Source organism: Urocampus carinirostris, chromosome 1 (genome assembly GCF_059441175.1).
Source record: "Urocampus carinirostris isolate Australia breed hairy pipefish chromosome 1, RoL_Ucar_1.0, whole genome shotgun sequence".
NCBI lineage: Eukaryota > Metazoa > Chordata > Actinopteri > Syngnathiformes > Syngnathidae > Urocampus > Urocampus carinirostris.
In genome coordinates, this window is record NC_142349.1 from 60,071,529 (window position 1) to 60,089,233 (window position 17,705).

At 40.7% G+C, this 17,705-nt stretch overlaps 1 protein-coding gene across 1 annotated transcript in view; it reads right to left on the reverse strand.

Moving 5' to 3' along the window:
- The window catches only part of obscnb (obscurin, cytoskeletal calmodulin and titin-interacting RhoGEF b), a 59,159-nt gene extending 48,869 nt beyond the window's left edge, over window positions 1–10,290 (reverse strand). Inside the window, exons 1-15 of the mRNA XM_088325985.1 lie at window positions 9,222–10,290; window positions 6,618–6,887; window positions 5,173–5,433; window positions 4,767–5,072; window positions 4,320–4,586; window positions 4,132–4,238; window positions 3,734–3,902; window positions 3,055–3,330; window positions 2,691–2,972; window positions 2,334–2,609; window positions 1,974–2,249; window positions 1,504–1,785; window positions 1,128–1,409; window positions 343–621; window positions 4–270 (exon numbers count right to left, since the gene is read on the reverse strand). Coding sequence (XP_088182111.1) covers window positions 4–270; window positions 343–621; window positions 1,128–1,409; window positions 1,504–1,785; window positions 1,974–2,249; window positions 2,334–2,609; window positions 2,691–2,972; window positions 3,055–3,330; window positions 3,734–3,902; window positions 4,132–4,238; window positions 4,320–4,586; window positions 4,767–5,072; window positions 5,173–5,433; window positions 6,618–6,887; window positions 9,222–10,290 — 4,669 coding nt within the window. The remainder of the gene's footprint in view (window positions 1–3; window positions 271–342; window positions 622–1,127; window positions 1,410–1,503; window positions 1,786–1,973; window positions 2,250–2,333; window positions 2,610–2,690; window positions 2,973–3,054; window positions 3,331–3,733; window positions 3,903–4,131; window positions 4,239–4,319; window positions 4,587–4,766; window positions 5,073–5,172; window positions 5,434–6,617; window positions 6,888–9,221) is intronic.
- Between the last annotated feature and the right edge of the window lie 7,415 nt (window positions 10,291–17,705).

Here is a 17,705-nt window from a genome sequence, read left to right on the forward strand (position 1 = left end):
TACCTGTCGAGGAGACTTTGGCAGAGGTCTTGTCATTTTTGCATTCACAACAGTATTCGCCTTCGTCCTCCTTAGTCATGCCAGTCACCATGAGGATCCGCCTTACACCATCTGTTTTGATGCAGAACCTGCCTCCCGGTTTCACCTCAGAACCATTGTGGCGCCATAGGACATCACCCAAAGCTTGGTTCAACTCACACGTTAGATTCAACGTGGCCCCCAGTTCGACCGTCATGGCTTTCAATGGGACAACAAACTTAACAGCAACATCTGGAAACAAATAGTGATTCATCATAGCAAAAATAAGACACCTGCACTTGACTTTCAGAGTAGCAGACGTACCTTGGACTTGAACTTTAAACTCCAGTTTATCATCAGCCGTCTGACAGGAGTACACACCACTGTCTTTGGAGTCAGTGGACGTGACGATGAGAGTGCGAGAAAGGCCATCTATTTTCATCTGGTACTTGGAGTTTTCCTTGAGCTCCACGCCATCTTTGAACCACCTTACGCTGCTGCTGCTACTTTCTGCAGTCAATTCGCTGGTCAAAACAATATGCTCGCTGGCTTGAATGATGCATGTGTCCTTGGGGAGCTTCTTTTGGAACTTGGCAGGCACATCTGCAGAGTTGGGTAGGTTTATGTCAAAGATGTATGTTTCGCTTGCCTGACTTGGGTGCAGGCAAGTGGATTAAGTTGTTATTCATTAGAAGTGTGAACATGACTTCAAACTGTTGTCTATATGTAAATAAGGAAATTTGCAAGCTGATTTACCCGCCATCTGAAGCTTAAATATCAGCTTCTCTGGTCCAACCTCACATGTGTATTCCCCAACATATTGTTTGTCCATTTTGTTTATGACCAGCTCCCGACTTTTGCCCTTTGCCTGTATGAGAACCGCCGTGCTGGAAGTCAGCAGTTTGCCGTCCTTGTACCATTTCACCTCTGTTTTGGAATCAGCAACTTCACAGTGCATTACGGCTTTTTTTGAATAAATTGCTGTTACCTCCTTCTGGAAAGAGTCCTTGTTAGAAAATACACTGGGGGTGTCTATATGTTGGAGGGGAAGGGTATGATTAAATATTGACCTGTATTTTCAAAACAAATAAATACTAAGTAAATCTTACCTGCCACTTGTATTGTGAATGTCAACTTTTCATTTCCAACCGAACAGATATATTCCCCGGCATCCTCCTTTACCAAGCTGTCAATCACCAGCTGTCGGCTCTTTCCCTTCGACTCCACGTGAAGTGCCTTGTTGGATGAAAGCAGCTTCCCGTCCTTGTACCACTTAACGTCGGTTTTTAAATCTTCCACCTCACAGTTCAGAGTGGCTTTCTGGGTGACATAAGCCTTGACCTCTTTCGAGATGGATTCCTTTTTAGAGAAGGCTGACTTGGGCTGGACTGCTGAGGCAGTAATGCAAAGGATATAATATTATTATTTCACATGTTCAACAATAAAATTAACTTTTTGAACATAAAGTTGAGAAACATCGCTTACCAGCCACCTTCATTCTGCACATCAGCTTCTCACTTCCAGCTTCACAGATGTATTCTCCAGCATCCTTATTCTCTACGCAGTCAAACACCAACAGGCGAGTCTTGCCTTTGGACTCAGTGCGGATTGTCTTACTGGGTACCAGCAGTTTGCCATCCTTGTACCATTTCACTTCTGTTTTATTGTCAAAAACCTCACAGCTGAGAGTAGCGTTTTGGGACAAGGAGACAATTATCTCCTTTTGAAATGAGTCCCTATTGGAAAAAGTTGGCTTGGATTCCATATCTGCAGGGGAAAATAACAGATAATTGCATTGCTTAGACTTTATTCATTGTCCTCCTGGATGTTTATAAAAATGGACGCATATACACACACACATGAATCTATCTGTCTGTCTATCTATTTGACCTGAGACCTGAATCTAAGACTGCTGGTTAGCAAAATAATCAATCCTGTGTAATGCTGACCCGTACCTGCCACATGAAGTTTAAAAATCAGCTTCTCAGCACCAACTTCACAGACATATTCCCCAGCGTCCTTATGTTCCATGGTCTCGATTACCAGCTGACGATTCTTGTTCCTGGATTCTGCATGAATTGTCTTGTTACTGACGAGGAGCTTCCCGTCTTTGTACCATTTCACCTCTGTCTTGGGGTCTGCTACCTCACAACTTAGAGTAGCTTTTTGGGATAGTTTTGCTTTCACCTCAGTTTGGAGAGACTCTTTGTTGATGAAGGCTGCCATATGCTCTGATGAAGAGAATTAGAAGTGGATTAATTGTAAATTAATTATTTATTGATTGATTTATTTTTGCAATTTAATAATAGTCTCACCAATCACATGGATTTTAAAAACAAGCTTCTCAGCCCCGGCCTCACAGGTGTATTCCCCAGCGTCCTTTTTCTCCACGCTATCGATCACCAGCTGGCGTGTTTTTCCCTTTGTCTCAGCCCGCATTGTCTTACCAGAGAGAATAAGCTTTCCATCTTTGTACCATTTCACTTCCCTGTTGGAATCAAAGACCTCACAACTCAGAGTGGCTCTTTCGGAGAGGATGGCTTTAACTTCCCTCTGAACTGTGTCTTTGTTTAGGAAGGCCGTCTGGGATTCTGAATTTGTTCAAATGGGAAATTCAATATCGCAGTAGGTCAATCTCTTAGAAGCCTGCTTAATATTTAAAGTTATGCTACCTGTTAAAACAATTTTGAATTCCAGTTTTTCTCCTCCTGCCTCACAGGTATATTCTCCAGCATCACCTTTCTCCACTTTTTCAATCACTAGATGGCGGCTGTTGCCTTTGGTTTCTGTGTAGACGGTTTGACTGGATATGAGCAGCTTGCCGTCTTTGTACCATTTTACTTCAGTTTTGCTGTCTGACAGTGTGCAGCTTAAGGTAGCTTTTTGGGAGAGTGCCACCATTACATTCTTCTGGACCAATTCCTTGTTGGAGAAGACGGGCTGGGCTTGAGTTTCTAATTAAAAAAAACGTTTTTACAGTCATTAGGGCAACAAATAATTAAAAATATATATTTTAAAATTAAACCAAACTCATACCTTTAATCTTGACCTGGAATGTGATTTTGTCTGTGGCTGTCTCACAGCAGTATTGACCCTCGTCGCTTTTCTTGGCATTCTTAATAATCAATTTTCTTTGGGTACCATTGGAAATGATGGTCGTTCTTTGGTCTTCAATGATCTCAACTTGCTCTTTTTTCCAGACAACGGCCGTGCTTGCGGGTGAAACCTCGCAGCTCAACTCGAGATCTCCTTTGAGAGATGATAACAGACCCATGGGACCTCTGGGCTTGTTTAGGAACTTAGCAGGTTCATCTGAAAAAAAAAAAAAACATATTTGTTTTACTGTATTTACTCAAATCGTGTCTTTTTTTAATTAGAAGGAAAATTGCTTTTTAATGAAATTGAATTGAAGGCTGCAAAAGAAACCTTTGTGGTTGGGAATCTCTATTTTTCATTAAGACAATATAAAAACAGTAAAACAATTGCTCTTTAGTTTCACATCACAGAAACACAACGTCAAAACTGCAGGCAAATATAATCCAGAAAGGGCTTTTTCAGCCAATACAATTTATATCTGACGTGTTTAAGGGCCATCGCAACTACTAAATTGCAACTTTTACTAATGTGAGTATATATTTGACAGCTATTTTCTCATTAAGCATAAAAAAATCGAATCATTAGAAATAATCAGCGTTTTTCTAATTTTGTACAATACCTTTGAGAACGAGCTGCATGGATAATCTGTCATCAGCGCAAATGCACTCGTAGATGCCAATGTCGTCTTCTGTGACATTGTGAACCCTCAGGATTCGTCTACGGTCCATGGTCACATATTCATATTTTTTTCCCGTCTTTAACTCACGTCCATTTCTCATCCAAACCACCTGCAAAATATCCATGACCATTCCAAAATAAATATTAATATAAATACGGATAAAAATAATATAAATATTCATAATATTACTGTTGGCAAGTAGTTCCCATAAAGCCTTTTACTGCAAGAATCATTAGTGAATTCCACCATATAAAACACACTTATCATTTTAAGTAATTGGGGAATTACCTAACACCACATACTCGTTATTTTAAGAAATGCTTGTTAACATCACAAACCTGTGCGTCATAATCCGACACCTCAGCCGTCATTTGAGCGGTAGCTTGGGCACTGCAGCATACAACCTCTGGCTGATCCGACTTATTGATGAAATTGATAGGTGGTGCTATATTAAAGGAAAATGAGCTTTTCTTAACGATTACTTACAGACAAAAAAGGCCAAATTTAGCATTAAGATTTGACATACCCTTGACAGCTAAGTTGCAACTGCTCTGTGCACCTCCGCCCACAAATTTGACTTCTGTTCCATTCATGTCAAGGCTGACGTGCCGGATGAGCAGCGTGTGAACATTCTTGGAGCGGGTGATGAGGTAGTCACCACCACTCCGCAGCATGCGTCCATTTATGGACCAAAATCCAGAGCAAACGGCGGAGAGCTCCACCGAGATGGAGAACTCGTCACCAGAGACAGCAGTGCTATCCACAAGACCTTTTTTGATTTCTGCAGTAGGTTCTTCATGGACAAAAGGAAAAGCAGAGAGGACAGTTTAGTAATGCTATACAATACACTAGTGTTTCTCAAATAGTGGCCGCTGGGGCTGGGGGGAAGCTCTTTCAAGCGGGGCGCGTGTAACTTTGGCATGACAGGAAATAATTGGGAAGCACTGGATTACATCAAAGATAGCAGTCATACCGAGGTAGAAGCTTCCGGGCACCTCCAGGTAGCCACTCTGACCAAAGTCATTGATGGCAGATATACGGAATTGGAAAGTGTTTTCCTCTGTAAAGTTACAGATTGTGATTTCCGTAGCCAAATTCACTTCTCCAACGTTGCACCTCTGCCAGGTCTGAGCGCCAACCTTCCTTCTTTCCACAATGTATCCGTTGATGGGCACAGGCCGATCACTGTCAGGAGGAGACCACTGCAGAGTGATGGATGAGTCTGTCTTGTTCTGCACCACAGCATCGACTGGGGTATCAGGAGGATGCTTTCTTGCCGCTGAAAAACAAAGAGGTTTATTCAATTGCATAATCAAAGGCATTTTCAACTGACATTCAAACTACCGGTAACAGGAAGTTGACAACCGAGAATTCCTCACCGGTGACAGAGAATCGAGTGGACGTCTTGCAGTCCCCAGCTACAAAAGCCACTTCACCGGAATCATTCGCCTGACACTCCCGTATTGTTAGTGTGTACTGGCGGTGGAGGCAAGCAATAGAAATCCTGGAATCGGCCTTCAGCTTATCACCATTACGGGTCCAGTAGGCATCAGGATAGGGCTGCTCCAGCTCCACGCAGAAGATGACGGTATCGCTTACGGGAACGACTGTCCTCCGAGGAAGTTTCTTTGTAATATTGCCTGAAGCATCAGAGACGATGTTAGATTGCGTGTGATACAGTATATATAGACGTATAATTTAGTGCATATGTCACGACCTAGCTCCAAGTCCATTATATGCAGTACCTTTTGCTAACGGTCACTAGAACTAACAACATTGTTTTTGCATTATAACAATATTAACACGCAATATGAGCAACACTTGCCCCTAAAAGAGAATTTTGGGCTCCATTTCAATGCTCGCAATCAAGAATACATTTGTTACAGTATTCCCATCCCTTTTTTGTACTTTAAGTAAAAAAAAGAGGTCCAAAAAAAGACTATTGATATTGCTTTTGCTAATACATGCAGACAAGCTTTCGCTAGTGCAATTTCAGAATAACAGCACTCAACACAATATAATATTGTATATCTAGCACTTCAGAATTTGCATCTTATATCCAAAATCTTTTCAATGTATGAAACACATTTTAAAGACCAGTACTCTGAAAAAATGGTCAGTTGTCCACGAATAGCCTCCAGGCTGTACAGAGTTCCTACGGCTTAAGGCAACTTAAATTCAAGACTTTTAGGACTTTTTTAATGCCTGTTGGGATCAAATTTAAGAAAAAGTCAGCAAAAAAACCCACAATTGAAACAAACAAAACAACATCACAAAAACAATTTTTTTTTGCACACAATACATCGTGCCTTGTACACATGGCCTTTTTAGCCATGGTGAGAAAAGTTCGTCAGACAGCCACTTCTCATTAAATTTACACAAAGTAAATGTACCTGTCCGAAGTTGCTATGTGTAATGTGGGTAGAGCTCAGATATATGTCTGCCCTGAGAGGCCCGACTGAAACTACATCACCGTTTTGATAGTTACGTTATTGGGGTCACGTTATATTGCCGTAAAGGTAAAGTGGTGAATTATTAAAAAAGACAATTAATAAATGTTACTAAATCGTTTTAGTTCAAACAAATATGAACCTTATTAGGCTGTTCACATTTCTAAGACTTTTGAAAATCGGATTTAAGAAACTTTGATGCCGGTTAAGGCCTTATTTTTAGAATTATGAATTCAATGCCTTTTAAGACTTTTCAAGGATCAGCGGGAACCCTGAGGAGTTTAGACATAACCGAATGTCCTGGACCTTTAAACACAGATTTTTGGCAATTAGTTACACTTCTCGACATTCTTAAATTTTTAAGCTGGCATTACCCAGGACAGTGAGCTCGCCCACCGTGCGACTGCCCTCCTTCATCTCGCAGATGTAAACGCCATCATCATTGGTGGTTACGTTATGTATGGTGAGGCTACGCAGGGTGCCTTGATCCTCCATGCGATATTTGGCGTTTTGTTCCAGGCGCGTTTCCTCCATGAACCAGTCCGTCCTGTGTCCGGTCATTGGCACTTCACACATCAAAGTGGCCGAAGTTTTCTCTTGAACTGCCACGTCCTGAAGCTTCCTCCTGAATGGCACCTTCGGCTCTGGCAAAATAAGCAAGTGTTTGGAATCAAATCAAATCTTATCAAACCAAATTTATTTGTAAAGCACAAGTGCTGTATAAAAGCAATCAGCATACAAAATGACAATAAAATCCCCGCTCCTCTCCCTAACCGACAACCCAAAACATATCATACACAGACAAACACAATGGTTAAAAATACAATAAACAGAAAATAAGTAGTCATAGAAATAAAATATGATTATGGCAAGGCACAGACTAACCATGTGAGGAAAGGGCCCCGAAGGAGGCTTACCCACATTGATAGGGATGGGGGCAGATGGCCTCAAGATTTTCAGCGATCGAACCACACCCTACCAGTGCTCCAAATGAGGAAACACTCAGTTATAAAAGTAGAAATAAAAACAACTGCAGAAATGAACATAAAAGTTTGAAATGAAAAAGAAAAGTAAGATATTGTAAAATATTAGAAGTTAAACAGATAAAAACTAAATAAAATAGATCAATTAAAAGCCATGTTAAAAAAGTGTGTCTTAAGCTTCCTCCTAAAAATATCAATGGTCCCTGCAGACCAGATCTCCTCAAGCAGACTGTTCCATAGGTGAGGACCAAAGTGGCTAAATCTTGCATCTCTATAGGTTTTGGTTCTCACCCTAGGAACAGTCAACAAGTCGCTGCTGTTAAATTATTGTCCTTTGACTTGCATTTTTATGATTTCCCTTGTCATAACATTTATACAATGTATATAGTTACAACTTTCAAGAATTAGCAATAGTCGTGCGGGCAAAATATCTGTGATCAACTTTTTTGATGCACCATTTAGTTATAATTTCACTCTGTTGGGTTGATCTTGATTACTTGAGTACGTATGTCTTTTAAAAATCATCCCTAAGGATGGCCTAAAAGCACTAGTCTAAAGACAGCATTTTGAATAATATTTTGTTCTAATCTTTTGACAAAGGAAACAAAATGGAGGCAGTTATTTTGAGAGTTGGTGTCGCAGGATGATGACAACCAATAGAAAAATACCTGCTTTTTTAAGCAGACCGATTCGCTAAAGTTTGAGCAACATCAATGTCTCCATCCCTCAAATCCCCCAACACTGACCCTAAAATTGCAACCCCCGAGATGGATGAAACCTGGTGGATAGTGCCTCTAGACTCATAGTGAAAAAAAAAAATCACAGATGCCGTATTTAGACAGGTTGAGGCCCATACTGCATAATACTGTACTGGAATCATAGTTTAGATTTTTTAAATTCTGGAGCCAATCTCGACAAAACTGAGTAAAGATCATACCCTTTTGTCTTGTCTTTGCAATGCTTTACTCTGGGTATTTAAGTTTCTTCTCACATTCCAAACTCACGTGTTTGGTGATGTAAAAAAATGTGTCCCGCAATTGGTTAAAAAATCAGTACAAAGATTATGGCCGGAATCAGGGAAAAAGATCCAACTCACGGCTTCACAACCTTAAATAACACAACTTTATCAAATAAAACAACTTGTCAAAAGTAATAAAGATCAACTGATTTGACTTTGTATATGTTCATGTTTTCTCAGTATCCTCCATGCCGGAAATCACACGAGCATGTACTAACTCCACTGAGTGAACTCCACATACCAAATGTGAACTTCTCAACGGCAGCAGGAATAGCTGCATCGAAACCCCTCCCCTTAGAATACGAGCCACAATTAAATCATGTTGCGACAAGTCACACGCATTTTTAAATGTTTGAGCGCCGTGAGCGGACACTGAGCTTGACCTACTAGCACCGACAGTATGCGCAGTAGCTTCTGCTGCCAGTAGACTTGGTGACGAGCTCACTGTAATTTGGCCTCCTACTTTCAAAACACTCAATGGCCTCTTTAATCGGTAAACCAGCAACATCTAATCATAGGAAATAATTCGTGAAATAATATTATTATTAATTTGGGCTCGTTGAAATAATAAAATGCGGTAAAACATTTTTTTTAAAAGAAAATAAAAAAAGGTATTCTTATAAAGATACATATGAGTCAGTTACTCTGCTCCCCTAGGAATTTAACTAAGTTACCTCATTCATTTTTTACTCAAAAAGGTAATTTTGTAACATAATAATTAGCTTCAACAGTAACTAAGTAAGTTATTTTAACACAGAGGTTAAAAAAAAGTTTTTTTTAAAACAATAAAATGTTACATTGGCTGCATTCTGGTTATTGTGTTTGTTTGGTACAAATGAAGCAGCAAATTTGCCACCAAATTGCTACTGAAAATCACATCACAGTTGATCAGACATCAGATAAGAACCATTTATAGCATTTGGTATTTAGTGTTTGTTTGTTTTTACTCATCAAATACCTTTATTTGAGCAACTTACCCTTGACTGTTACCAGCACAGCACTGTAGGTCTGACCTGCCAGATTGGTGGCATTGCAAGTGTAGAAACCATTGTCGTTTTGTTTGCAGTACAGGATCTTGAGAATGAAGTTCTCGGCCTGGTCTTCATATATGACGTGGCGGCGGCCCTCACTGATATTTGCTCCATCCTTCCTCCAAGTTATGTGTGGTTTAGGGTGACCAGTCACAAAGCAGCTGAGCTTGGCATGCTTGCCCTCTGTCACAGTGCAGGTGCGGGTGAACACACCCATGGGCAGCTTTGCCATCACCGACAACCTCAACTCGTGCTCTGAACTCAAAGAGCTCAAACCTTCTTTGATTTTGTCAGAGAAGGCGCTTTCCTCGGTGCGAAACACTGATATGTCCTTCTTCATTTCTTCTTTACGCTTCTGGAGGTGGGAGAGGAGTGAGGTGTGGTTTTCGGCAGCAAGCAAGTGAGTGTCGTGGGCATCCACCACCAGCGTGGCAGCAGCTTGCGCTCGGCCCAAACTGTTCTGCGCCCTACAGGTGTAAGTGCCGCTGTCCAGGTTGCGCACACTCTGGATCTTTAGACTGCTGGTATCGCTGTCCGAAAATATCTTGACGCGGTTTGACTCGCCTACGTAGCGGCCGTCCTTCTCCCAGTCAAAGTTGGCCTCGGGGTGAGCGACGACTCTGCAGTGGAAGACGGCATCACCCCCTAAACTCACTCGTGCCGAGACGGGCTTGAGCATGAAAGCAGGGGCCCTTGGAGACATCTCCGTAGGGAGGGTAACTTTGAGGGTCACAGCAGCGTAGGCCTCCCCGACGCTGTTTTTGGCCCGGCACAGGTACTGACCACTGTCTTCCAGTGCCAAGTCATAGATTGTAAGACGGTACGCCTCCCCATCCTCTACCGTCTTAAAGCGACCACCTGATGTTAGCTTCAGCTTTTCCTTCTCCCAAGTGATGAGTGGTGTGGGGCTGCCGACAATGGTGCAGCTCAGCGTAGTGTCTTTGCCAACACTTACGGCAAATGCTTTTGGCCGGGTGAGGAACCTGGGGGCCCCTCCAAACAGATTTGGATCCATGGTTGTAGTCTACAATTGAGGATGAGAACTTTTAGAAACATGACTGACTACGAATACTTCAATTTGTTAATATTAACAGCTCCGTTTCCTAGCTTGTTGACTTTGGAGGTAATGATAATAATGAGACACTGTGTAACATTGTCAATTTGATATATCTGTATTGTTTGGTGCAACCAGAACAGGTGCTACAAGGCACAAGTAAAAATACAAACTACAGACACTCAAAGTGACCAAACCGTACCATAATTCATCTCAAATTTTTCTCCAGCCTTTCACAAGGTTTTTGTTTTTGGGGGGTACACATAGCAGTAAGATGATAGACAATCATGTCAACTCCTTCTACGTGAGCCTTATGTTGTGTAAAATTAATACTAAAGCTTTATGATTTTTTTACCTTGACCTGCTCACACTTTTGTCACTCAAGGTTGATACGTATAAATTGAATACAACGTTATAATTGGCGGACAACAGACATACACTTTGCGGATGTCATGTTTGGGTATACAGCAGACATGGGGACTTGAGACTTAGTGACTTGGACTCGAGTCGACTCGAGTCGCTGTTTTTATGACTTGTGACTTGACTTGGACTTGGCAATCTAAGACTCGGGACTTGACTTGTGACTTGACTTGCCCAAGAAAAAAATACTTGGGACTTACTTGGGACTTGAAGGTGAAGACTTGAGACTTACTTGAGACTTGCACATGTGTGACTTGGTCCCATGTCTGGATACAGTACAGTATAGGCTTTTTGGTACACCAATAAAGCCCCTACACTCTCGACACCTATAAAAGCCTCAAAGCATATAACCAGTTTGCCTGTGGCGGGTTGAGAAATATACGATCAACTGAGATCAATAGTCATCATTCACTTTTTGGACAAGTAGTTTAGGATGACCAGATCCAATGACAACTTGTCCCTTTTTTATAAATTTGAATTAGAATTGCCTTATTTGTCATTAATAACAACGTGGTGTACATTGCTTACAGCAAGATTGGACATGGTACTCCAGGATAAAACCGGTATAAATACTTAAAAAAGAAAAATGAGATTAAACCGATGTCAGGATAAATACGCAATATATGTATGCAGTATGTATTTATATGTAGTGCTTGGAGACTGGCCTAAGTTGAAAGTGCATCGTAGTGCAAAGAAAAATAGTGCAATGACATTTACTGTAACAGCAATGAAAATTGAAAAATAAGTTGATACAATATGATGTAATAAAAAAATAAATATATACATGTGTTGTTAATTATCCTCAACTTTTCCTTGTATCTAGTCTTAAAAACCCCGTCTAAACTTGTAAAGTTTGCTTAATGATTTAAATTCTCATCTTCTTTCATTGAAGCTAAAGATTCAATATGGCGGCCACTAAATAAGTCACGTGATCACCAAAACCTTTATAAATAATATTTTTTCCTGTTGTTGTTTAACGTGTTGATCGGGTGCAATGGAAATACACCTAAGAGCGTTTCCTGCATCAGTTTTTACCCACGGAAATACATGTTACCTACACAACTTCAGCAGACTTTCCAACAACAGTTATGTCAATTCTAATACGCACAAACTAATGAGTTCCACGGCAACAAGGTCAATGCAGAGCTTTTCCCCAGCTCCACGAAAGGTGCCATTAAGTGGCTTTGTCGCCTCCGTCTCCTGAACCGAGGCCGTACGAAAATAACCACAGCTGTCCCTGGCCATCTCGCAGCATTTCCATTTGTAGAAGCCGGCGGCACGACGGTGCCTCTGCTGTTTGATAAGGCTCAGACATTTACAGCAATCTACTGAGTTCCTCCATGCAAACTTCACTCGAGCTAATAAAATGCGCCAAAAATGGAAACCCGGGAAAAAGAGCGGGAATTTTACCTAGCTTAGGTGAAACATGATGCTAGTAATCTAGTTTTGACGTTTATTTTCTTTTTAAAACTACTACGGCAAAATATCACAACAAGGTAAAAGTTAAATGCACTATTTTTTTCTAACTTGTACATATGAGTTACAGTGTTTTTAAAACAATCCTACAATATTTTTCAAACTAATGTTAATTATTCACCTTTCTTTGCTGGGCCAGTCAAGTCATGGAAGCTTTGCTCCAAAATGTCACAATACCACCTTGGAAGTGGTATTCTTTTAGCTCAAATATTCCTTCAAATGGCTGAAAAATCAGGGAACTGTAGCATCCTCCTAGTGGCCCGTGGTGCGAGCTTGACAAGACTCCTTTTTCTTCCTGTCCGGTGTAGTTCCAGCATGATGCTGGCAGATAGATGGCGTGCCTATTTTGGCGCAGCCTCTTTTCCAAAATAGACGCTTGTCATTTCGTGTGAAGATAGCAAGTACAGTCACTGTGGTTGCTCACTGCTGCAAGGCAGATAGTACAGTACACGAACTAAAATTGTACCGAAAATGAAAATAAGCCATAATAAGTCAGAATTATTACATCTAATAAATCAGTGGTTCCCATACTTCTGCAATAATCACCCTCAATGCTATTAAATGATTAAACGAGAATGTGCAATGATGACAAGGGATGACAGTTTTTTCTTTTAATATTTTTATTCTGTTTATATTACTTAAATGTAACCTAGACTATTAGTTACCCTTATCTTATTTTCTTAAATCTGGTATTTATCTTGTAAATGTTCTTGCACCATCAGGATGGCACTTTTTATTTCATTGTGCATTTCACTTGTTACAAATACAATCAATTCTATTCTATCTACAAGAGGCAAACTTTTCATAATTAAACATTTTGAGGTACACAGTCCTTCGAAAATGTTTTTTTAAAAAAATTCCCTTCACCAGTTTCATGTTTGTTTTTTAAAAGGTTAAATTTTCATGATGCTTAAATTGACAGTAAATGATTTTTCAAGTGTGGCCACCATAGCGCAGGACATAATAATTTGTCAATAATCTTTATGTAATTTGTGATATTACTCGATTTTTAACCTGTTTTACCATTTATAGTAATGATATTTTTAACCCCACAAAATTAACAAAAAAAAACTTAAAATGAGCAAAAATGTAACTTTTTTCGTAAAATAAGAAAACTATTTAAATAATCAAAATTATGTGCAATATTTTTACATTGACTTATTTCATTATTCTTTGCTGTACATTCTTACACATTCTTGAAACAAAATAAATTATTGAATAGATTTTTATACGGCCCACGGCGGCTGGGTGGTTAGTGTGCAGCCCCACGGTGCAGAGGTTAAGGGTTCAAGTTCACCTACCACAGCATCCCTGTGTGGAGTTTGCATGTTCTCCCCATGCCTGTGTAAGTTTCTTTCGGGCACTCCGGTTTCCTCCATGCATGACAGGTTAATTGGCTGGTTCAAATTGTCCCCCATGTTGGTTTAAGATCAGGTAATGGTGTAATTGTAATCCTGTGCAGTCCTTTGAGACATTTTTTTGTGATTAAGGGCTATATAAATAAATGTGACTTGACTTGACCTAGGTGTGAATGAGCAAGTGAGTTGTATGTCTCTGTGCGCCCTGGTAATGGCTGGCAACCAGTTCAGGATCTCCCCTCCCGACTTCCCGAATGTAACTAGAATGGGCTCCAGCACCCCCACAACACTACTGAGGATAAGCAGGGGAATTTTGTTTTTTTACATAATGTGCCTCCTTCCTGTTTTATGTTCATTTTTATGTTAATTTTTATGTTAATTGTGCGGAGGAGTGGTTAGCACGTCTGCAGCACAGTTCTGAGGTTTTGGGTTCAAACCTAGCTACTAGCCTTCCTGTGTGGAGTGTGCATGTTCTCCCCGTGCTTGCGTGGCGTTCCTCCAGGCACTCCGGTTTCCTCCCACACTCCAAAGACATGTATGTCAGGTTAATTGGCTGGTCCAAATTGTCCCTAGGTGTGGATGAGCGAGTGAGTTGTCTGTCTCTGTGTGCCCTGTGACTGGCTGGCAACCGGTTCAGGGTGTCCCCTGCCCACTGCCCGAAGATAGCTGGGATGGCCTTCAGCACCCCCGCAACCCTAGTGAGGATAAGTGGTGCAGAAAATGGATGGATGAATGTGCAGTAATCTAATTCAATTACGTATTTGTTGCTGATGCTCTTTTATGATTTGTTAAAAAAGTATATACTTTTTTTTACTTGGTGTACTTACATGGGAAATATAAGTCTGGACCACTGATTGAAATTGTTTTTAATGTGGACGCAAATTGACTGATATATTTAGGCCTCTGATGATGGATGATAGAGCCACAAGATAGTTCCTAAATAAGTATTAGCATTTTTTGTATGCCCACTGAGCACTACAGTTGGGTCTCAAGTTTGAGACACTCACAATTTTTCAAAGTCTTTTGGATAGAAATGTGGTTAAAATAAATTTGTTTTTGGTGTAAGTAAGCATTAAAAGCACAAATATATTTCTATTCTTTGTATATTTAAGGTATGTAAGTGTTTCTATATACAGTACAGATCTGTCTCATAAAATTAGAATATTGTAATAGTCATTGAATTTCTTTTTGCTGACACTGGCTTACAGCCTAATAATATCCTTTTTTGTGATTTTCTAACATTTTGAGACTGGGTATTTGAGTTGGGAATCACACTTCTCAGCCTCCCTGGTAAAGTCTGCAAGGGTACGAGAGAGGAGGGTTTTCATGTGTTTTGTTGACTTGAAGAAGACATTAAACCGTATTCGTTGGGGGGCTTCGTCGAGGGTGCTTCAGGAGTTTAGGGTACCGGACTTTTTCATCCGGGCTGTTCAGGCCCTGCATGACCGGTGCTAGAGTTTGGTCAGTATTTCCGATAGTAAGTCAGATTTGTTTACAGTGGTAGGTGGACTCCACCAAGGATTTGTGACCGATTCTGTTGATAACATTTACGGACAGAATTTTTAGGCGCAACCATGGTGTGGAAGGGGTCCGGTTTTAGATCTTCAATATTGTCTCTCTGCTTTTTGCAGATGTAGTGCTGCTCTTCAGTTCTCACTGGAGCAATACGCAGCCGATTGCGAAGTAGCTGGAATTAAGATCAGCAGTTCCAAGTCCGAGAGAATGGTTCTCAACCAAAAAATGGTGGCATGCCCTTCTTAGGTCGGGCATGAGAACCTGCCTCAAGTGGAGGAAAACAAGTATCTTACGATCTTGTTCAAGAACGACGGTAAGATGGAATGGGATATCGACAGACGTATCGGTACAGCATCTGCATTTGTATCAACCCTTTACCAGTCTGTCGTGGTGAAGCAGCTGAGCAAAAATGCAAAGCTCTCGATTTACCTGATGATATACGTTCCTACGCTCACTTATGGTCACGAACAGTGGGTCATGACCGAAAGAACAAGATCCTAGATACAAGCAGCTTAAATAAGTTTCCTACGCAGGGTGGTTTGGCTCTCCCTTAGAGATAGGGTGAAAAGCTGGGAGGGATGTAGAGCTGCTGCTCCGCTGCTGAGGTGGCCCGGGCATCCTATACGTTTTTCTCATGGACACATCCCTCGGGAGGTGTTCTGGGCATGTCACCAGCAGGAGGCCCCAGGGATGACCCATGACACGCTGAAAAGATTTCTGGGCTGGCCTGGGAACGCCTTGGGATCCGGTCGGACCAGCTAGACGAAGTGGCTGGGGAAAGGGAGGTCTGAGCTTTCTTGCTGAGGTTGCTGGATAATGGTATGTAATGGGTGGTATTTGGGTCTTCACAATAATCAGAAATATTAAAACAATAAAATACTTTCGGTTGAATTGTAATGAATATAGAATGTATGACATTTTTGTTTTTTAATTGCATTAAAAAAATAATTTCATCACAATATTTTAATTTCATGAGACAGTCTTCTATATACTTACTGTTATTAAAAGAACAAGCTGGTGTTAGGGTGATTGTCCATGAAACCTTGTAATGAACAGTTTTCTGTTCTGTTAAATAAATCAAAGCAATTCAGAAGTGACAATATTGTCTTCATATGTTTATACACTGAATTTTTTTTTCTGGCGTTGAATTTATTTAGTCTTAATCTCTCAGTTAGTTGCACCTCTTATCATGTTTTCCAAATAGATTTTTTTGTGGGTAAGAAACCTAAAAAGAAATTGTATTCAACAGATACAATCCAAGAACCCATGACTCAAGCATAGACCGTAAATCCCAGGATCTTTTTCTCTGGAGCACACACTTGATCCCTTTGAACCTCATATGATCCCCTCATGGACAGAATGGACTTAATATATCCCACAGACCATTGGTTTGACAAAGCTCATTACAGCTGTTAGGCCACATGACTGCACTTCTGAATGATAGTCTCGAAAGATCATCATACCTAAAACAGCAAACAGAGAAAAAATGAGTGGAAGATGACATTCTATGAAGTGTATAGCAACTACTTGATTGACAGCAGCAGGTTATTAAGACCCACACTTGAATAGGACCCCCTCGAAATTCTAGCAGACACCGAGCATGCTTCTACGACATTCTGTCACTCACACCGGGTGATGACTATGCTTCAAAAAGGTCTGAAAATATTACCCAACGTCTACAGTTATGCTTTATTATTCATCATTACTGTATAGGCTATTGTGTGATTTTATATCCAATTTTAGAGAAAAGGGAGTAAAGTAAATAGAAAAATCCTCAATCTATTTTATGTCCAAACATGCAACATGGCAAACAATTTACAGCAGATAGTATGCACTCGACTTAATCATTCTGCACCTGGAGCAACTCTTAGTCATAGATGTTCTTATAACATGAATTCCATAATAATAACCAAAATAAATAGGATCGATAAATACAACATTGTAAAGAGGGAAAAACCATGAGCTGTAAATTAGTACGGGTTAGGATTTGCAACAGTTTATATTGTAAGTAAAATAGTAAAGTCAGAAAGTTGGTAAAAACTTCTCACATGACAACAAATGTGTCAGGACCAGAATGGAGACAGGACCCACTAGCGTTGCGTTTCTCACAAGTTTTATTGGAAGTAAGAGAAAGGGTTGCGCCCACGATCCGGTAATTGCTGGACGCGGGAAGCAGGTCGCTCTGAATGTGGAAGTGGATGTTCCGTGGCGAGCGATGACGGTGTCAGGAACGGAATAACGGGTCAGCGAGTCGTAAGCCAGAAAAGGAGAGTATACATGGTCGGGGACAAAAAGAGGTCGAAAGCCGGGACGGGAGAGTAGACGTGGTCAGGAACAAAAACTGGTCGAAGCCGGGGGAGAGACGGGAGCAAAATACAGGTGGTAGTCAGGGTCGAAAAAGGCTTGCCTATGGCTGAGGTTCGCAGACGGATTGACAAAAGGTGACAGACAGGAGTGGGTTTAAATAGGGACAGGGAGCCAATCAGAGTCCGAGGCAGTTGGCGCCAAAGGAGTGGGCACAGGTGATTCACATCGGTATCATGACACAATGGAATGTTTACATTGTAAAAATAATAGAGGCAAAACAGTTTAAATTGACAAATACAG